Source organism: Chrysemys picta, chromosome 12, assembly GCF_011386835.1.
Source record: "Chrysemys picta bellii isolate R12L10 chromosome 12, ASM1138683v2, whole genome shotgun sequence".
In the NCBI taxonomy this organism is placed as follows: domain Eukaryota; kingdom Metazoa; phylum Chordata; order Testudines; family Emydidae; genus Chrysemys; species Chrysemys picta.
The window spans coordinates 24094942-24117297 of NC_088802.1; the positions used below are offsets into that span (position 1 = coordinate 24094942).

At 41.8% G+C, this 22356-nt stretch overlaps 2 protein-coding genes and 1 pseudogene across 2 annotated transcripts in view; 1 reads left to right on the top strand and 2 right to left on the bottom strand.

Annotated features, from left to right (window-relative positions):
* LOC135974464 (maestro heat-like repeat-containing protein family member 1) overlaps positions 1 to 22356 on the top strand; it is a 936803-nt gene that overhangs the window by 484146 nt on the left and 430301 nt on the right. The gene's annotated exons all lie outside the window — the stretch shown is intronic.
* Positions 754 to 1692, bottom strand: LOC112061378 (olfactory receptor 14A16-like). The gene has a single exon (XM_024114372.2). The coding sequence runs from the start codon at positions 1690 to 1692 to the stop codon at positions 754 to 756; it is 939 nt and encodes a 312-aa protein (XP_023970140.2).
* LOC135974655 (olfactory receptor 6F1-like) lies at positions 19270 to 20204 on the bottom strand (annotated as a pseudogene).

Consider the following 22356-nt stretch of genomic DNA (forward strand, 5'->3'; position numbering starts at 1 on the left):
TAATGTGGACACGAGAACAAATGGATATAAACTGGCCGTCGGGAAGTTTAGGCTTGAAATTAGACGAAGGTTTCTAACCATCAGAGGGGTGAAGTTCTGGAACAGCCTTCCGAGGGAAACAGTGGGGGTGAAAGACCTCTCTGGCTTTAAGATTAAGCTTGATAAGTTTATGAAGGGGATGGTTTGATGGGATAACGTGATTTTAGTCAATAGGTTAATAACGTGCCATCGCTAGTAATTAGTAATAATGGTCAATGATGGGATATTAAAAGTTACTACAGAGAACTTTTTTCCGGAGGGTCTGGCTGGAGAATCTTTCTCGCATGCTCGGGGTTCAGCTGATCGCCATATTTGGGGTCGGGAAGGAATTTTCCTCCAGGGTAGATTGGCAGAGGCCCTGGAGGTTTTTCACCTTCCTCTGCAGCCTGGGGCAGGGGTCGCTTGCTGGAGGATTCTCTGTGACTTGAAGTCTCTAAATCATGATTTGGGGACATCAACAGCTGAGTCAAGGGAGAGAATTATTCCAGGAGTGGGTGGGTCAGTTTTTGTGGCCTGCATCATGCGGGAGGTCAGACTAGATGATCATAATGGTCCCTTCTGACCTTAAAGTCTATGAGTCTATGAGTCTATGAGGTTCTGATCCTAACATGAACATAAGCTGGTCCTCAAACAAAGTCAGCCTGAACTATTACATAAGGTGGAGGATGGGAATACTTTATTCCAGGTGGACAGTAAGAGTTCAGTGTGAGGAGTTCATTTCTTTTGAGAAAAAAATATCCTGCCTATTATTTTCCATAGAGACTCTTTTATCTCTTTGTTTCTTAGACTGTAAATGATGGGATTCATTAGTGGTGGCACCACACAATAAAACACAGCAGCCATCAGATCTAGAGATGTTGAAGACATCGATCTGGGCCTCATGTATGTAAATGATGCTGTACTCATAAATAAACAAAAAACAACCAGGTGTGGGATGCAGGTGGAGAAGGCTTTGTACCTGCCCTGCTCAGAGGGGATTCTCATCACCGTGGAGAAGATGTGAATGTAGGACACAATTATCAATACAAAGCAGACCACATCTAGAAGTGATCCAAGACCAATCATGACTATTGCATTAGCGTGTGTATCAGAGCAAGAGATCTTTAGCAACTGTGGGATATCACAGAAAAACTGAGCGATAACATTGGACCCGCAGAAATGTAACCTAAAGGTATTAGCAGTGTGTAATAGAGAGCACATCATGCTGCTGATCCATGAACCAGCTGCCAACTGGGCACAAGCACCTCTGTTCATAGTCACCTTGTAATGCAGAGGGCGGCATATTGCAATGTAGCGGTCATACGCCATCACCGTGAGAAAGGCCAGCTCTGCTGCTGTAAAAGTTATAACTAGAAAGACTTGGGTGACACATCCAGAGAAAGAGATGAGTCTGTTGTTGGTTAGGGAGTCAGCCATGGACTTGGGGACCGTGACTGAGATATAGCAGAGGTCTAGGAAGGATAAGTTGCCCAGGAAAAAGTACATGGGGGTGTGAAGGTGCTGGTCGAGGGCTATGACGGTGATGATGAGAAGATTCCCAACCAGGGCTGCCAGGTAAATCACTAGAAACCCCAGGAAGTGTAAAATCTGCTGTTCCCACACATCAGAGAATCCCAGGAGAAGGAACTCAGTCACGATGGTTTGGTTGGACATTTCTTCTGTAGATGTACACTGCAGAGGGAAGAGAAATGGGCAATGGTAATAGAAGGAGAATCAAAAGATAGATGGAGAATGGTTTTATTACTCTGCAGGACACATATGGCAGCTCAGGAAAATAACAAGATCCTTCCCTTTCTTCACCATCACCATGTAATTACAATGTTTACAATGCAGGTTCATGGGGCTCTACTTATTGGCAGCTTCTTATTCAACAGACCTACTGCTTGTGTTTATTTTAAGCCCTCTCTGGTTCTTTTACTGACTAAGAAGCTGGGAGTGGATGACAGGGGATGGATCATCTGATGATTGCTGTTCTGTTCATTCCCTTTGAAGCACCCGGCATAGGCCACAATCGGATGACAGGAGACTGAGCAAGATGGACAATTGGTCTGACCTAGTATGGCCAGTCTTATGTTTTTAAGGCCTTGACTCACAAAGAGTCTTAGGCCCCTAAATGCCATTTTAGGCAGTTCAGTCCAGTATTTGTGCCCCACTGGAAATCACAAAACCCGCACTCATCTGATACCTTACCCCGTAGATGACTACAGTCCATCGGGGCCAGTGGCCAGATTGTTAAATGAATTTAGGCACCGGGTCGGATTTTCAAAAGTCTCTAGGTGTGTAAAATTCATTGATTTCAATGGGTGTTAGGCTACCAGGTGCATTTGAAAATCCCATTAGGCACCTAAATACCTTTAAACATCTGGGCCTAGGTGCCCTACTTTCCACTGGTAAAGTTCTCTGGGCATCTAAAAACCTGCTGGTGAGCAGGCCGAGAAGTTGCCTCAGTCTTGGCATCCAGGTTTATGCCCCAGACCCAGTAGGACCTCAAAATAGGTGTTCCTATGCCTATCTCACCTACAGTGCCCAATCCAGTAGGTGCTCTCATGGCATACCTGAACCCACCCAGTACAAAGGTAGATAGGGTTCCCCACATAATGTTTAGCTCAGTGGTTAAAGATCTCCCTCAAAATCTAGAAAGCCTGGGTTCAATACTCCCTTCTCCACACTATTATCCATCCCTTTCCTAATGGTTCCTAACATTCTGTTAGTGTTTTTGTCTCCTGCTGCACATTGAGCAGATGTTTTCAGAGAACTCTCCACAATGACTTTAAGATTTTTTTTTTTTAATGGTAACATCTAATTTAGACCCCATCATTTTGTATGAATAGTTCGGATTATGTTTTCCAGTGTGCATTACTTTGCCTTTGTTAACCTTTAATTTAATCTGCTATTTTCTTGCCAAAATCATAGAATCATAGGACTGGAGGGGACCTTGAGAGGTCATCCAGTCCTGTCACCTGCATTTATGTGTTATCTAGATCATCCCTGACAGGTGTTTGTCTAACCTGCTCTTAAAAATCTCCAATGATGGAGATTCCACAACCTCTCTAGGCAATTTATTCCAGTGCTTAATTACCCTGAGAGTTAGGAAGTTTTTCCTAATATCCAAACTAAACAGCCCTTGCTGCAATTTAAGCCCATTGCTTCTTGTCCTATCCTCAGAGGTTAAGAACAACAAATTTTCTCCCTCCTACTTGTAACAACCTTTTATGTACTTGAAAATTATCATATCCCCTCTCAATCTTCTCTTCTCCAGACTAAACAAACCCAATATTTTCAATCAATATTTACAGGTCATGATTTCTAGACCTTTAATAATATTTGTTGCTATTTGCTGGACTTTCTCCAATTTTTCCACATCTTTCCTGAAATGTGGCGCCTAGAACTGGACACAAAATGCCAGCTGAGGCCTAATCAGTGCGGAGTAGAGCGGAAAAATTACTTTTCGTGTCTTGCTTGCAGAACTCCTGCTAATACATCCCAGAATGAGGTTTGCATTTTTTGCAACAATGTTACACCGTTGACTCATATTTAGCTTATGATCCACTATGACCCACAGATCCCTTTCCGCAGTACTACTTCCTAAGCAGTCATTTCCCATTTTGTATGTGTGCAAGTGATTGTTCTTTCCCAAGAGGAATACTTTGCATTTGTCCTTATTGAATTTCATCCTATTTACTTCAGACCATTTTTCCAGTTTGTCCAGATCATTTTAAATTATAATCCTATCCTCCAAAGCACTTGCAACCCCTCTCAGTGTGGTATCATCTGCAAACTTTATGTGTACTCTCTATGCCATTATCTAAATCATTGATGAAGATATTGAACAGAACGGGACCCAGAACTGATCCCAGTGGACCCCACCCGATATCCCCTTCCACCATGACTGTGAACCACTGATAATTACTCTCTGGGAACAGTTTTCCAACCAATTATGCACCCACCTTATAGTTGCTCCATCTAGGTTGAATTTCCATAGTTTGTTTATGAGACAATCATGGGAGATAGTATCAAAAGCCTAACTAAAGTCAAGATATAGAACATCTACCACTTACCCCCATCCATAAGGCTTGTTACCCTATCAAAGAAAGCTATCGGGTTGGTTCGACACTATTTGTTCTTGACAAATTCATGCTGACTGTTACTTATTACCTTATTATCGTCTAGATGTTTGCAAATTGATTGCTTTATTATCTGCTTCATTATATTTTCTGATACTGAAGTTAAGATGACTGGTCACCAAGTTTTGTGAGTTCCCTTTGTAACTCTTCAGAGTCTGCTTTGGATTTAACGATCTTGAGTAATTTTGGACCATCTGCAAACTTTGCCACATAACTGCTTATGCCTTTTTTTGGATCATCTATGAATATGTTGAACAGCACTGCTCCCAGTACAAATCATTGGGGTGACCCCTCTATTTACCTCACTCTACTGTGAAATCTGACCTTTTATTCCTACCCTTTATTTCCTATCTTTTAACTGATCCATGAGAGGACCTTCCTTCTTATACCATGTCTGCCTATGTAGCTTAATAGCCTTTGGTGAGGGACCATGTCAAAGACTTTCTGAAAGTCCAAGTACACTATATGGACTGGATCACCCTTGTCCACATATTTGTTGACACACTCAAAGAAATATAATAGATTGATCAGACATGATTTCCCTTTACAAAAGCCATGTTGACTCTTCCCCAATGTAATGTGTTCATTTATGTGTCTGATCATTCTGTTCTATACCACAATTTCAACCAAATTTCCTGGTACTGAGGTAAGGCTCACTGGCCTTTTATTGCTAGGATCACCTCTGGAGCCTTTTTTTAAAAAATGGCATTACATTAACCATCCCCCGGTTATCTTGTACAGAGGCTGATTTATGCAATAGGATATATACCATGGTTAGTAGTTCTGCAATTTCATATTTGTGTTCCTTTAGAATTCTTGAGTGACTCTTGGCACTGGTGTGACTAGTGTTAGAATACTATATCAGGTTTTGGTGCCACAATTAAAGGAGGATGTTGATAAATTGAAGAAGGTTCTGGAAGGCCCACAAGAATGATTATAGGATTAGAAAATATGCCTTACAGAGATAAATTCAAAGAGCTCAATCTATTTATCTAAACAAAGAGAAGCTTAAGGGTTGACTTGATTACAGTCTCTAAGTATCTACATGGCGAACAAATATTTAATAATGGGCTCTGCAATCTAGCAGAGAAAGGTATAACACAATTCAATGTCTGGAAGCTGAAGACAGAAAAATTCAGACTGGAAATAAGGTGAACATTTTAGAGAGTGAAAGTAATTAACTATTGGAACAATTTATCAAGGGTCGTGGTGGATTCTCCGTCACTGACAATTTTTAAATCAAGATTGGCTGTTTTAAAAAAATCTGCTCTAGGAATTATTTTAGGGAAGTTCTATGGCCTGTGTTATACAAGAGGTCACCCTAGATAATCACAATGCTCCCTTCTGGCCTTGGAATCTATGACTCTGTGGATAGTGAGGCACAAAGACATCAAGTGATGTGCCTGTAGTTAGACAACATCTTGACATGGCAGAGCTAGGGCTGGCCAGAAAAAGAGAATTCCAAACATTTGATTTTGATTTGATGTGCAATGAAAATGATACCTTTTGTTTTTTTCACAAAAAAAGAAAAGAGAGAGACCCATTTACCCACTTGCTGGGAAACAGACATTCACTGATGGCTGCAGCACTCACCTGGGATGTGGGCAGTTTGGATATGTCTACACGGCGATAAAAAACCTGCAGCTGCCAGCCACGGCCATTCCATGGGGCTTTTATAGCTGTAGAAACATAGCCTTTGTGTTCCTGATCTGCCTGATTGAGAGGAGACACATGAAGTTGGTTCTCTCGCATCCTAGGTGAGAGCTTTAACCACTGGGCAATTCTGGGGTGGATTGCTCTCTTATTCTGAGCAGAAATTCCACCCTGGACCTGAAAAATTTCCCGATGAAAGTTGCATTGGAACTGATACATTTTGGAAAAACGCTTTGGTTTTGACAATCTGCATTTTCTGACCAAAAAACATTTCACTGACAAATTCCTGACCAGCTCTAACTGGAGCTAAGTTCTTCCTTCCACTGGACCATGCAGTGGATTAAAAATGAAGGCCAGGTTTTTAAAGGTATAAGGTGAAGAATGGGATTTTAAAAAGCATAGAGGTGCCTAACATCCAATGATTTCAATGGGTTTTAGGTATCACAATCCCACTAGGTGCCTAAATACTTTTAAAAATCTGGCCCCAAATGGCTGAGAGAGACTAAAGGCCTGAATCTGACCTCACTGACAGCAGCCCAATCCCACTGAACTCCCTGTGCTTGTTCGTGATTTACACCCATTCTACAAACTGGGGAATGGAGGACATGGATGTTAAGTCACTTGCCCAAAGTCACAGAGCAAGACACTGGCAGTGCAGAAACTGGGACCAAGCTCTTCATTCAGATCCCACCTTTCCCATTATGTAAAAAAGATACAAATTATCAAAATGAGTTTGCCCCTGGGTACAATGAAATTAGTTATACCAGGCTGATTTAATTCACAGTAAAATGTGACATTTTCTTTCACGTGTTTATGGAAAATTCAACCCCTTAAAAACCTCAGGGATTTAATGACAGCAATCAACTTACTGTGCTGAGAAGTGTGGCTTTTGCCCAGCTGATGTTGCGTTTGTTTTCCAACTTCAGAATACTGCTGGTCGCAGAAAGAATTACATCATTGAAACTTCTGTCTAATCTCTCTGTCTGTCTACAACTAATGCCACAATCACTGTAGTATCTGGATGCCAAATGCTCAGTTACTGAAGAGCCCTTTTATTGTTCTCACTGAGACTGAATATCAATAAATGCAGACCTCTTGCTCGCTGCCTATGAGCTGCATGGCTGACTCTGGGTGTCTCTGGCAGAAAAGAGCTGGTGCTGTGGCTAGAAGATTTATCCATGTCTGTTCTCTAAGGATGGTTGGTGAGTCACTCCCCAGAGCCCTGTTCATGCTCAGAAGCAGAGGCTCAAAGGCAAAAGTTAACTTCTCTGGGAGTTTCTGCTGTTTCATGAAACTCAAGTGAGACCAAAGACTGAGAGGCAGGGGGACTTCATGGGCTGAGCTCAGGGCTGGGAGCCAGGATCGCCATGTGCAGAGGATCTGTGTGTTTCCTTGACACTGAAAGTGTCTCTGTTAGTTTTTAACATGAGCTGTTCCAGCTTAAGCTAAAGGGACAATGCCTTTTAGTACTCCTTGTACCAGGTTCATATCCTGCACAGATGGAGCACAGAGGGGGATACTCTACACACACTGGCAAGTGGGTTTCACTTGCAATGAAGGTTTTGTCTGTCTATGGCTCCTTTCAGAAATTGCAGTGGTGGGAACTGGGGAGCCACAGAATTGTCAATGGGGAAGAGCTTAGAAATTGGTCTTCTCTTCCATGGAGACAGGTTATGGACCTAGAACCCAGGACTCCATTATCCCTCTCTAGAACTGTGAGGAAGATGGGACTTTGAGCCACGACTGACTCTTGACCCCAACATCCCAGTTTGGGCCCTACTCCTATGAGCCCCATGATGTACACCCACATGGGCCCCAGCTCAATAGCCTCATTGTATCCGGCCCTGCTGGCTGCCTTGTTCTATGCTGTGGTTCCACAATTATTAGAGCCTGAGGGCCAAGGATATAAATTGTTCCCTGGGGTAAGTGGTAGGGAGGATATTTTTCAAGAAAAAAAAATCCTTGCGCTACAATCTTAGTGTTGTGGGTTAGATCTTTCTTATTGTTAAATAGGAGCTACCTGGGCCAAAGGCATCTGTGTGGGGAAGAGCAAACACAGGTGGTTGCATCAATTAAGGGCATTTCTACACTTGCAGATGTAGAGCGCTGGGAGTTAAACCAGCCCTCGGAGACCGCAGCAGGGAAAACGCTGCCCCGTGTTTATACTGTTAGCAGCAAATGCACTGGTGTGGCCACATTAGTAGCTCTTGCAACGCCACAAAGAGCAGTGCATTGATGACAATTGGAAGGGGCTAATTTCTGGAGAAGGGACTAGAAATCACAACTGCATTAAAAAGGTAAGAGGAAAAGCAACAGGACTGTCTGCAAAATCCCCAAGATCCCTGAGAATACGAGCTAGGGAGATTCCTTCTCCACCCCAAATTAGGTGATAAATAGTGCTTGGAGCATGTGAGCCAGACGCACCAGCCAGGCATCTAGAAAAAGGGATTCTGTGGGCCACCTCAAAGCAGTGGCCCACCCCATCCAGTGCCCCAGCTCCAGCTGAGGCCAAAATCTGATGCTTCAAATGAAGGGGAGGAGAGAAACAGAATCCATCAAACCAACTGTGCATTGGGGAAAAAAGTCCTACCTGACACCTGCAGGCAACCAGCTGAAGCCCTTTGATTATATTTGTGTAGGTTGTTTGTTGCTTTGAAATCTATTTTTAAATGTTCATTCCAATTGCTTAAAACATACTTTTTTTCAGGTGAGTATTGGTCAATGTCACTAGTCACTGGTGCCTGAAGCCCAATTGGACCTGCAGGGTGATAAGCAGTTCGTATGTGGAATATATGCGGGATAGAGTACCTAGGTCCTGGTCTGAGAGTGGAAGGAGTGTGAGATTCTTCCCTGAGACTGATGAGGGCAAGCGGCTCAACACCTGAGGTGGGTGCTTTCAGAGAGACCAGAGAGTAGGCAGAGGTGTCTCTAGCCCATAACCAGCTCTACTGTTGGCACGGCCATATGACAGTGTCACCTATCAGGAAACTACTGCAGGTCCTAACAACAAGTATCCTGGGAACAATTTCAAGTCATGAAAGATGAGATGTGACCTAATACCCCTTGACTTCAAAGGGAGGAGATCGGGCCTGAGCAATTGCTTTAAGCACTGTTCAGCTAGGAAATGTCTGGAAAGTAGAGGATCGACTGGTGATGTAGGCTTAGGAGGTGGAAGGTTTGGTGTCCCAGATTTCTCTCATCAGTACTTCTTATAACAGGACAATGCACAGAGTGAAGCACTCTGAGAGAAGTGAATGGGGGCAATTTCATCTAGTGGGTCTGCAGCAGACCCAAGAATTAACCCTAGAACTCATGATCCATATGGTCTGGCCAGCATTTCTTCTAACAAATCAGAGAAGCCCAAGTGATTGCAATGGACACAGGGACTTTTGCTAGGGCATTTGGGGCATCTGAGCCCAGCAAATGTACCCCTGGGAAGGAGCTGAGTCCTTAACAATATGAACACAGGGAAAAGGGGGCCTAGCATAAACTTTCAACCCTATCATCTACAATCAGAGGAACAAAGAGGTGAAGGGGGTCTTCAGAAAAGTTGTGCTGCAGAACGTAGGCATGATTTAGGCTGCCATTTTCAGAACAATCTACGGAAGTTTGGCACCCAACTCCCATTGGCAGATCAGTGCCTAATTTCTTTAGGTTACTTTGAATAACTTCAACAGATCTCAACAGAATTATGAAGATCGCCTGCAATCTTAACTGGATTTATTAACGATCTCATTGACTGGGCCTTTCTTCTTCCCCAGCGTCACTCAGGATTTCACAACACTGAGCCTGAAAAAATTCCTGTGAAGTTAGAGGCAGGAAGTTTGAGAAGGGACTTCTATCTTTTGGGCCCTTATTGTCCAACTGTGTTTGAAGACTTTTGGCATGGTTCCAAAATAAAATGCTCCTCTCCCATAGTTCCCCCAACTTTATCTGCAGAGAGCCCCTCCCGAAAAAGCAGAACACTCAGAAAAAAAATTGTGCATAACCAAGTATTCAAGGTTGGAGGGAGGATAAAGCAGCTGTGAAGACGTGTTTGAACTGAGTCCCTCTTCTCAGTCTGAAATATCATTACACTGCATAGCTGAGGCTCTAATATTGGAACTAATCCTTGACCAAATATGAAGTCTGGCTGAGATTTTCAAAGGAGATTAAGGGAGTTAGGCACCCACCCACATCCAACTGTGATTTGGGGGCTTATTTCCCTTTGCTTCCTCTGGAAATCCCAGACTTTCTGATTGTCAGGTGCCAACACTATTGTGGCTTTGGAAGTACTGGTTATTGCGTGAGCTGAAGAAAACCTGTTCTACAAAGTGTAAAAAAGAGCAAATTTCAGAATGTCTGAAACCAGGCAGAAGAGAACAGTGGTTTGTGCAGAAGGATACACATGCACATTTGTGTGTGTACACACATCAATTAATGTACATATTCTGACATAGTCTATATAACCATTGCATTTATGCATCACAGTATATTGTCCACATCTGGTTCCCAGAAGGAAGCATTTCCATCAGTAAGTTTTCTGAGGAAAGCTGTCCCACACTGACCTGAATTATATCGGTGTCTTGAGGGAAGAATAAGTCTATCAATATCTTTTTTATTGTGGAAGATTGTTATTCCCTGTCCAGTTCAAAGGTTTGCATAAGTACAAATGAGTCCCAAACTTTTAAACTCAACCCATTACCATTATGGACAATTTTGTGTCTCCAAAGCTCTGCTCTTAGCAATGCCCGTTGTGACTTGAGTTGTTTTTTCCAAAATGTAATTGCATTTAGTGAAACAGTCTCATGGGTCTCTGGGGGAAAATGATTCACAGCGTGATGAAGCATAGTTTACCTTTCTGAGGGATAATGGGCCGTCATAATGCACAGCCCTTTTCCAATAGTCATCCTTTATTTCAAGAACTAGATGTCCATGACTCATTCTTGACACAATGCTGCCATCTAGTGGTTGTGGCAAATCTCTCTTTCACATTAGGTATAATCTGCTGACATCTAGTGGCCAATATGCTCTGCCCGGGTGGTCACTTTGCAGTATCACAGCCCATTTATCAACCTTTCATTTTGCTCCCAACTCAAACATTCTGGGCTACATTCTCCAGTAGTGTAAAATAGCGGAGCGGATTGCCAGCTGGTTAAAATTGACATAGCTCCAGTGGAGTCAGTGGGCCACATTCTCCTCTGATGTAAATTGATGTAGCTCCATTGGATCAGTGGGGCAGACCCAGATGCTGGGAATCAGCTATAGTCCCACTGGAGTCAATGGCCCAGATTCCCAGCTGCGGGAAATGGGTGTGGCCCCATTGAAATTAACAGAGCTACATCAGCTTACTAGAACTGAGAATCTAACCCTATAGTTGCTCCTTTTGTATCCCTTGTTTTCTGCAGCCACCTACAGGTCTTTATATAGTATGGCTGCTCCTTTCAGCCCCAGAGGTTCTACTGACTTCTTTTCCCCTTTCTACAATATAGCTGCTTCTTTCTCACTGCATATCAGTCATCCAGTACAGTATACATGCTAAGTTCTAATCAATGATCCAATTCAGCCATGCAGTTGCATTTAGATAGTATAACAGCTCTGTTCTCCTTCCTTCCCAGCCTGAGGCAGCAAGGTCTGGTGGACTGGGCACAGGAAATGTAGATTTGTGACCTCACTCTGCCATGTCTCTACTGTGTGGCCTGGGGAAATTACCTCACTTCTCTGTGCCTTGGATTCTCTTCCTACTTTTTGTTGCCTTTATATCTTTAGAATGTCAATGCCATTGAGTCAGGATCATCTCATTTTGTATGTGCAAGCCTTGGCAAGCACAATAAGGCTGTGATCTTGGATAGGGCACGAAATCACAGCTCAGATATACATAAATACTATTACTAATTAACCCTTCAGGCAGCAAAAAAGCTAGACTTGGCCCTGCCCCTTAGGCTGGGGAAGGTCCTTTAAAGCCCGCCCACTTCCAGATCCCAACGGTTGAGGCTAATACACCTTCCTTCATGCCCTCTCCTGTAGCCGTCTGGTCTGACACTTTCACAATATTAAAATGCAAAAAACGGTCTGTAAAACTCTTAGAGATGTTTTAGAATGCCCCAAAAAATCACAGGGGCTACCAGCTCTCATTTTTCATATCATCGTGTCTGTAATATAATGATAAAAGCAACAAGAAGCATTTGAATCTTATAAAAACATTTTGTTTCAATGAGGTAATTTTGACGATTCTGAAATGAAATATTTTAGAAAAAAATCAGTAAATTTTAATGTTTGGTTCTTATTTGGGATGAAAGGACATTTCTGGAGTTTGTATGGAATGGAAATTCCATTTCCAACAAATTTCAGCTGGTGTCATTTTCTCCATTTCAAGATGGAGAAACTGAGGCATGGGACGAGGATGTGGCTTGTTCGAGGTCCCACAATTAACAAGTGTATTGCTGGCACTAGAACTCAGTCAAATGTCACTTGACACTGAACTGTTTTCATTTTGAATTGACATTTTGAAATGAAATATTTCATTTTGAAACATTGGAACTAGAACTGATTGAAAATTTTCTAACAGAACAGTTCCATAGGAACGTGTTGGTTCTATTAAAACTATTACAGGAAACAATTCAGGCTGGCTGGCTGTCTTTTCTATTTTTTCTCTATGAAATTTCAGAATTTTGTTCTGAAAGAAGTTCTGAAATCTTTATTTATTTTTTGTTCTGATTCAGAGTAATAATAATAATAATGAAGAAACTTTGGAAATTACCATGGAACAGGAATTCTGGGTTCTGACTAGCATTAGTTTTGATCAGAATGAAATGTTTTGCCATTTCTGAGTTTAAATTTTTTGGAACATTTCATTCTACAAAAAAATTCCAAATTGTAACTTTTCATCCAGATTCAGGATGAAAACAATTTCAAAATATTGGAATTGCCTCTGCAATGCAACATCTTGAGCTGGAAAGACATTTGATTTAAATTTGACAGACATCTCAGTCTCCAATGATGGAGTTAGCCATGCAATATCCCGGCGACTATTTTCCATAGTCTTGTCTGTCAAATGTATCTTTTCTTCTGTAATATACTAATACAAAAATATCTCTATTTGTCTCAGGAGATTGTGGGAGTGAGACTGAGCATTGGTGTGCTTTGCTGTTCTCTCTGTGTCTCTTTCTGTTGAGTAAATGGAGAATTTGTGATTGTCTCTGTGTGTGTTTAGTTTTGTGATTGTTGTGGGTTTAATTTTAGGATTTCTTTTGTTTTAGCAGGCTTTTGTCTGTCCTCCGGGCTGGCATGGATTCAGTTTGTTGTGGATTCTCAGGGTTTAACCAGGGCCCTGGGTTGCAGATTTTAACTCCAGAATCTGCCTCTGTGGAGGCGCGTTTTCTAGCTGTGACGAAGGTGACCATTTTTTAAAATGTGTGGTAGGCCTCCCTTGTTGCCACGTTGAGCCTTGTTGAGCAGGTGGCTGTGAAGGGGATTGTTGTGTGGTGTGTTTCAGTCCCTGTAGTGCCCCTCTCAACACCTGCTGTTAAAGTCACTATCTCTAATGTCTTTCCTTTATTAGGAAATGAGCAGATGGCCAGAGACCTGCTGAGTAAGATTGGTGTGCTATTAGGAGATTTCCTTTAGACTGAACAGCCCCAGAGGTTCAGCATGTCTTGTCCTTTTGTGGGCAGGTTTATATGGTATTAAACAATGCTTCCAAAGTGTCAAAAGTTTCCCTCAACTATAGGATTAGGGAGTGTGACTACACTGTGTTTGTTGCCACTGAAGACATGGCCTGTTTTTGTTGTGGGAGTCTGACACAAGTGGTTAATTGGAAAATGCAGGTGAAAGAAATAAGAAAATGCAGGTGGCCCTTGGGAATGGTGACCTTTTAAAAGATGTTCACTTTCAGGACTCTTTCAACTATTTTGGGGGAGACTGGATTGCCTCAAAGGATGTTTTCCACTCCCTAAGGCAGTGGTGGAAGGTGAGTAAAATAAATATTAAATATTTTTATCAGCAATACATGCAGCAGACAACCCTGGTCTGCTGCGTGGGAGTATGAAGGAGTTAGAGTTGGGGATTGTGGAACTTGAAAAAGTCTTTCATGGCAGTAATGACTCTGGTTACATGAGAGCTTGAAAGACAAAAAAACTGCTCCTGCAAGATCTGTTGGGTAGCAACGTTCAGGGTGCATTGGTCAGGGCCCGATTTCAGGGCCTTTCTCAAATGGATGTGCCTACTCAGCTTTTCTCTGACCTGGAAGAGAAACATACCAACCAGAAAATGAGTGGCCATTTCAAGACATTTTCAGGCCAAGTGCTTTCAGCTCCTGTGGGGATTAGGAACTTTGCTGTGAATTTTTTCTCAGACCTGTATGCAGCTGAGCCTGTGTCTCTGTCTGAGTGTTGGTGGCTCCTTGAAGATCTTCCTAGGATCTCAACGTTGGATGTGGACAGACTTGAACAGGACCTGACACTCTCAGAATTGACTTGTGGCCTTAATGGTATTAATGGTTTGCCTGTTGAGTTTTATAAGGCCTTTTGGATCTTTCCTGAGCCTAACTTGCTCCAGGTTTTTCAGGAGTGCATTGGAGAGGAGATACTGCCTCTCATTTGTCATCAAGCGGTTCCTACCTGTTGCCTAAGAAGGGGGCCTTGGGGAGGTGAAGAATTGGAGATCTGTTTCCCTGCTTTGCTTGGACGATAAACTGTGTTCAAAGGTCTTAGCAAATAAATTGAAAACTGTGATTTGTTTAGTAGTTCACCCTGATCAGACATATTGCATCCCCAACAGGTCCATTTTTGATCACCTTGTTCGCTTGCGGGATGTAATTTTGACCTCAAAAATATTTGATTTGCACATTGGGTTGATTCCCCTTTATGGAGAGAAGGCTTTTGATAGTGTAGATGATGAATATTTGTTTTGTACCCTTGTTGCTTTTGGTTTTGGGCCCAGGTTTGTCTCCTGCTTTCAGTTACTCTATATTGAGATATATAGTCTACTTAAGATTAATGGTGTTTTGAGCATCCCCTTTCCAGTCTGTAGGGGAATCATAGAGGGTGCAACCTGTCTGGGCTATTGAATGTTCTTTCTATCAAGCTCCTGTTATGCATGAGGGGGATAGCTCAGTGGTTTGAGCATTGGCCTACTAAACCCGGGGTTGTGAGTTCAATCCTTGAGGGGGCCAGTTGGGGATTGATCCCCCTTTGAGCAGGGGGTTGGACTAGATGATCTCCAGAGGTCCCTTCTAACCCTAATAATCTATGATTCTATGTTGCAAAACCACCTTTCTTGCCCTTCTCTTCCTATACCAGCTTGTGCTGCCTTGAAAGTCTCTGCATATGCTGACAACATGACTATGCTTATTACTCATGATTGCAATGTCCAGGTTTTGACTGAACGTCCGTATTCTTTCAAGCAGGATTCGTCAGCTGGCATAAATTGGGGAAAGCGTGAGACACTCCTGCTGGGGGCTTGGGTGATCTCCCACCCTCTAACTTTGCCAGGGAAGACTACTGTGGAGGTGATCTGGCTTTAAGGCATGGGAAATATGCTGGGACCAGATGATATTTTGGGTCAGATTTGGGAGAGAGTTATGGAAAAGTTAGAGGGGAGGTTGCAAAGGTGGAAGTGCTGTTTGCCTCAACTCTCATTCCAAGGGTGTGTGTTACTAATTATTAAATAATTAAATTGCCTCTGTGTTGTGGCATAAGTGTATTGTTTTGTGTCCCCCTCCAGTCCTTTTAGAAAAAGTTCACAAGGTTCTTTTAGACTTTTTCTGGGATGGCCGACACAGGCAGAGTATTTTGTAACTGTGGATGTGGCAAGGGGTCAAGGTCTCACTAATCCTTTGAGCAGAATCTCTACTTTTGGGTACAGTTGCTGCAACAGCTGTTGCTTGGGGATGAGCCTGTTTCTTGGAAGCAACTGCCCTTTGCTTTTCTTTGGCAGGTGGGGAGTTTGGCTTTTGCTCAGGAACTTTTTTGGTTGACCCTGGTTACCTCAGTTTTGAGGTGTTAACTTTTCTAATTAAAGCCTTTTTAGTGCTTGGAGATTTTTTAAGCTGAGGCTTCTGGATAGGCTGGAGTTCCCAGGACTGCTTGATGAACCACTTGCTTAAAACCTTCTTGGGAGGATTCCTAGTCTTGTTTCTAGGAGTCTTGTCTCTTCCTTTATTGCAACAGGTGTAACAAAACTGGTTCATTTAATTGATTTTACTAATTTTGCATGTGTCTCAGCAGATATCTTGGCTGTCAAGCTTGGTTTTCATTTGGTTGATTGAATTTCTTGGTTTTTATCACTGGTGGAATCGTCCTTTCTAGGGACAATATTGTCAGTCTGGACACTTGCCTCCTTGATTATACTAATTCCTGATTATGCTAATGTTTCTATTTTCTTGCCTGTTACTTCCGTTGTGGATTGGGATGTTGTGAAGCCTGGCAGTTTGCTTGCCTTCAATGGATCTTCTGAACTTACTTTTAATACCGTAGGCCATAAGTCATTGTATATGTTTGCAGTAAAGATTCATCATTTTTGAATGCTTGTTGATTATCCCAATACAGTATGGAGGAGACAGCTTCTGGTGGCGGACTCCATTCATCCAGCCTGGTGAACTGTATACAAGCCTCCAATTGCAGAAAGGAAGGATGATCTCCAATGGTCAGTTCTTCATGGAGCTATAGCCATGAAAATGTTTGTGCATCATTTTTGACTCTGCAGGTGTCCATGTCAGGTCCAACATGAAGGAGACATTTTTTTCATGTTTCCTACTTGTTCCAGGTGACAGACATTATTTGTTTTACTTCAGGGTATTTTTAAGTTATTATCCCTTGATTTTTCTCCTACTGTATTTATTTTACTGTTAAGTATAGGTTCACAAAGAGATCTGTTGTATGCCTTGAAAACTTTATTTTGGGTCAAGCAAAGATGTCCATTATAAAAGTAGATGATAGTAATTTATTGGTACTGGGGTTGCAAATGTATTATTATTATTATTATTTTAGATGTTTAGGGGTTTCGTGTCTTCATTTGGAGTTTATATATTGTACTCTTATAAGTGATTTGAAACAATTTATGCAGCACTGGGCTATTATAAATGAACTGTTGGGGTGGCCAACTGCTGTGGAATTTATATATTTCTTTTCTTTTCTGTGTTTCTGTACTGATATTTATTAAAAGTATTTTAAAAGCCAAAAGTCTCTCTCACTCTCTCTGATCAAAAAGCGTATCTGATTGGATATTGAAAAAAAAAATGGGTACATGAAAACTTTCAGATACAATTGCCATGTATACATTTGTCCGAAATACACCTTTGATATATATCTATATCTATATTTATATATTTTTAGATATTTTTAGATATATATGCCTGAAAGATAAATATCTATGTAAGGTGGTTTCATGGGTCACTGTGCCCCTAAGGGCAGATAATCATCAAGAGGAGTCCTTACCTGGTGTCCCTCTGATTTGGCCACAGTGGGTTTCAATGGCCTGGGTTCTTAGCCCCTAATGGGTGGTGTCTCCAACTGACTGTTATGGTATTCAGGAATCCTACCTTACCTCCCTATGTGTTTTTGACTATCCTCAACCTGGAGTTTATCCCTATGACTGGCCTGATACCTCAAATATATACTCTTCTGACACCTCCATAACTTATAAACCACCAACCAAGGTATACTTTATTTCTATGGGGAAAGAGACAGGAAGCACATAATGGGAAGGAGAAGATTGATATGGACAGGATTCATCAGTAACACTATACAACCTGCAAGTAACACTACCCTCAGGGTGTATTTTTCTGGATTCACAAGTCTGAGTTTCTCAACACTAGTTGGCTCCATCATGTGGAGGAACCCACATACTTTCATGAGTCATTGCAGGTCTGAAGATGCTTGAGTGTAGTGAGGTGATGAGTCAGCCTTCCATCCCCAAGGGTTCACCCATTCACAAGTGTTAATACCTTCCCCCCTTGTACTGGTGAGGGTAGCGCAGTCCTGTCTTCCCCATCTATCATCTACCCATCAACAAGCTTAGCTACCTTTTTCATCAGACCCCTTAAGCCAGCTTACAAAAATAATATATGTTATAAATATATAATATATCTTTTATATATGTTACTATATATGGCAATATTGTCTGAAAAAATTCATATACTGAATATTTTGTCAATATCCATGCTGAGATATCTTTGATCACTTCTTCAAACAATACATTAAAAATGCATGATTTCTTGTCATGAAAAATGTTGACAATGTTGACAATTTCAACTAAAAAAGGCCAAATATTTTCAAAGGAAATACTCTTTCTTGGAAAAATGCCAGGCAGATCTAAGTGAATAAAAGCAGTGGCCAGAATCTCCCACCATTCAAGGTGTGACCAGCTGAGGACCGGAGTGGGGTGTATTTTTGATACTTGCAATATTACATTGTGCATACTTACAACTTTATGGAAACCCTTAGAAAGAAAGATGGAAGAAAAAGTATGTGGAAATCACCCCAAGAGGAAAGAGCTGGGCCATGTTTCCTACTCAGTTGTCCCATATCATAATTCCAGTGTCCCAGCTAGGAACAAGTTTGATACACTTTTGTACTCCTTTTTTCATTCTTCCCACATACATCTGGGACAATATCTGATCAAGTCAAATCTCAGCCCCCTATTCCTATTTGGTAATCCAGGATACCAATTTTAGGGTTCCAGTTGTCCATACATGGTGTTCCAATTCACCATAATTACCTTTTCAACAGTAATACGAGCATCTGCACCAGTCCCTTTCCCAATAGTTTTGAAGCTCAATGCAGTTAGCTCTTGTTGCAAAAAGCCACTAAGATGCTACTATCTGTTCCTTTATGGTTTAGCTGTTTCACCCCAAATGCATTGCTAACTATTACAAGATACATATTGCTATATTTTATAACCTTAGGTCAAGCAAGTATGATTCCATAACCTTCAGTCAAGCACTCATAACTCTCACGCTATCTTGTGCCAACTCCAGCTTCTGCTAGGCCCCACTCTAACCCCTTAATAATTAATTATTAAAACCTAGAGCCAGCCTACTTTTAATACATATATTTTGTATTAAATATTTGTATATCCTGTACTTCACATTACAGCTCCAGAACTTCCATTATTATTTCTATAAGCATGCTTAACAGCTAGATTATATTTTACCCGAACTATAAACCCTCCAAGGTCAGATCAGTGGACAACAGTCAATAACTTGATCTCATCCAAGAAAAAAGTAACTGTTTATTACTGTAAATGAGGAAAGCTAAAAAGCAAAGACATGATCTCCTGCACAAAGAAAGTAGATTAGGATTTAAGGGAGGATTTAGGTGTCTGACTCCCATTTTAAGAAAAAAGGAGTTGGTTGCCCTTTGAAATTCTCTGCATCAACCCCTTTTCCTAATTTTCTACTATATTCATGACCTTCAGGAATGTTTTGGTCCTTTTGACTAAATTTCTACTAAATCCAGCTTGTTTGAAAATGACTTCACATCCTACTGAATGCCTTTGCCAAGGCTTCCTTCACCTCTTTGTTTCTTAAAGTGTAAATGAAAGGATTTAATATCGGAGTTACAACAGTGCTAAAGATGTTGATTGTTTTATTCAAATCCAATGAGCTTTGTGCAGAAGGCTTGACATACAGAAAAGTGATGGAGCCGTACCAGATAGTCACAACAGAGAGATGGGCAGAGCAAGTGGAAAAGGCCTTTTGCCGGCCTTGGGCTGATGGGATTCTCAAGATGGTGGAGATGATGTAAAAGTAGGAGACCAGTGTTATCGCGCATGAGACCACGACAACAATGATTGAGATAATGAATGCTGCCAGTTCAATGAGGCTTGTGTCAGTGCAGGAGAGTGCTATCCAGGAATCTATGTCACAAACGAAATGATTGATGATGTTAGGGCCACAGAAAGACAACCTGATATTAGAGATGCCAGCACAGAGATAGCCAGGAAACCACACAGCCAAGAGATAAGGGCCAGTCGAACAGTGATGGTGCTGTTCATGAGGGAGCTGTAGTGCAATGGGTGGCATATGGCCAAATAGCGGTCATAGGCCATGACAGCCAGGAGGAAACATTCTGTAGAACCCATGGAGAGGAAAAAGAACAATTGCAGGAGGCAGACAGTGAAAGAGATAGTTTGGCTTGTCCCTAGCGTGACACCAATAGCCTTGGGGACACATGCTGTGGTGAACCAGATCTCCAGGAAGGAGAGATTGCAGAGGAAGAAGTACATGGGGGTGTGGAACTGTGGGTGGGTCCACACTAAAGCTATGATGGACACATTCCCTAGGATTGTTAGCATGTACATCACAGAAAACAGTACAACAAGGGACATCCGGAAATACCAAGTGCCAGGAAAGCCCAGTAAGATGAACTCTTGCACACTCGTTTGGTTTTCTGTTTCTCTACTGGTCATGAGGTCCATCTGCCAAGAAATAAGAGAACATTGGAGGCAAGCAGTTAAAATGCTGAAGTCAGTTAGATACTACACAAACTTAAATGTTCAAGCACAGGACTGTAACACCTTACCCTGTTGTAATGCATGTCAACGACCCTGTCTAGATGAAATGTCAGTGTGTGGCAAGCCAGAATGTGAATCTACAGTGCAGTGTGTGTCAGTGTGGGCACTGTTACCACTCACTAAAAAGTTCCCATCAAACTACTCCTGTTTTAAATTACAGTAAATCAAAGCACACTAAGCAACTGTTAGTGGGAAGCAGCAAGATTCACACGGAAACTTAAAGCATATCTACACTGCACACTTCTTTTGACCGTGTGTATGGCGAACAGTGTATACACAGCTTGCCCCCCTAGCATGGGTAATAATAGCTGTGTAGATAGTGAGGCACTGCTTAGGCAAGTAGAGGAAAAACATGCCTGAACCCTGTGGACATTTACCAAAGTAGGTACCTTACACAGCTCTCTACTCCCCTAAGCTGTGTCTCCCCCATGCACAGTGCCATTTTTAGCAGTCTAGTGTCTCATTGCCTCCCCACCTCTGGAGCCTTTCCCTGGCCCAGTGAAGTACTCTGAAATCTCCCTCCTGACAGAGTCTTTCATTCCCACATGTAGCTACACACCGCAGTGTGGATCAGCTTCCTCTTCACTGTGGTAACCCCTACATGCCGCTGAAAGTGTTGAGCAGTGTAGACGTAGCCCTAGTGTGTGCTGTAGATTAACAACCCAGCTTGCTGTACACTAACTCTCCATCTAAACAAACCCAAACACTCATATGAACCTTACGGCAAAATAACACAAGTTTGTTTCAACACTAGTATAATTGTTAACCTTCCAACAATGTTCAGGTGATTGCTAAATATGGTGAGAAGCATCAACATTCCTGTAAGATTTATTTTTTAAGGCTGTTGACACATTTATCATTCACATAACTTGCTTAAAAAGTCCACTAGGTGCCAATCCACTTAGAACTTAGGTGCTATTGAAAATCTTACAATCTTTCTTTTTCAGATATTAGTTATCCTGCCCAGCTTCCTGAATCTCTCCTCTATTTATATTTCAGTAATTCCTAGAGACCTCAGCTGAGATCAGGGGGCCATCAGAGGACTGTAGAAACATAGAGTAAAAGAAAGACCTTTCCCTATTGAGATTACATTTTAAATAGACAAAGTGTGGATGGGGAAACAGATGCACAAAGACATCAAGTAATTCACCCAAAGTCACACACAACAAGTTGAAGGTAGAGGTGAGAAAACAATCCACGTGTCCTGACTCCCAGTTCAGTGCCCTATGTGCTAGATCATACTCTCAGTGAAAGCAATTGGATGATCAATTATTTCTGGATGCCAAGTAGTTTTGGCTGAAAATTTCCCATGAAAACTTGTTTTCAACAGAAAATATTGGCTTTTAAACTAAACAAAAATTTTCATGGAAAGTGTCTCCTCTCCAACCCCCCAAATTGTTTAATTTTCACCAGTTTTCAGGCAATGATTTCCTGTTTTTTGCTGCTTATCACACATGAGATATGGAGGATACTGTATGAGATGATGAAAGTTGTCAGCTCGACGAGTCTTGTGTCAGTGCAGGAGAATGTTATCCAGGAATCTATGTCAATAAAGAAGGGATTGATAACGTTAGGGCCACAGAAGGACAACCCAGATATTAGAAATGCCAGCACAGAGATAGACAGGAATCCATCAGCCAAGAGCCGAAGATAAGTTAAGCAGAGAAGGTGCTGTTCATGAGACATTGTATGTTCATGTAGCACAATGTATGGCATATGGCCAAATAGTGATCATAGGCCATGACAGCCAGGATGGGAAATTCTATAGAGACCAGAGAGAATACAAAATATAGCTGCAGGATGCAGGTGGTGAAAGAGATGGTTTGGCTTCTCCGGAACATTACATCAAGGGCTTTGGGAACACAGACCATCAATTACCATATCTCCGGGAAGGAGAGATTGCAGAGGAAGAAGTACATGGGGGTGTGGAGCCATGGGTGGGTCTACATTATGGCTATGACAGACACATTCCCTACAAATTGTTAGAAAGTATATAACTGAAAACACCACTACAATGGAAATCCAAAAATATCAAGTGCTGAAAAAA

Bases quoted from the DNA above. Each gene is read 5' to 3' on its own strand.
- LOC112061378 (XM_024114372.2), bottom strand. From the start codon at position 1,692: ATGTCCAACCAAACCATCGTGACTGAGTTCCTTCTCCTGGGATTCTCT.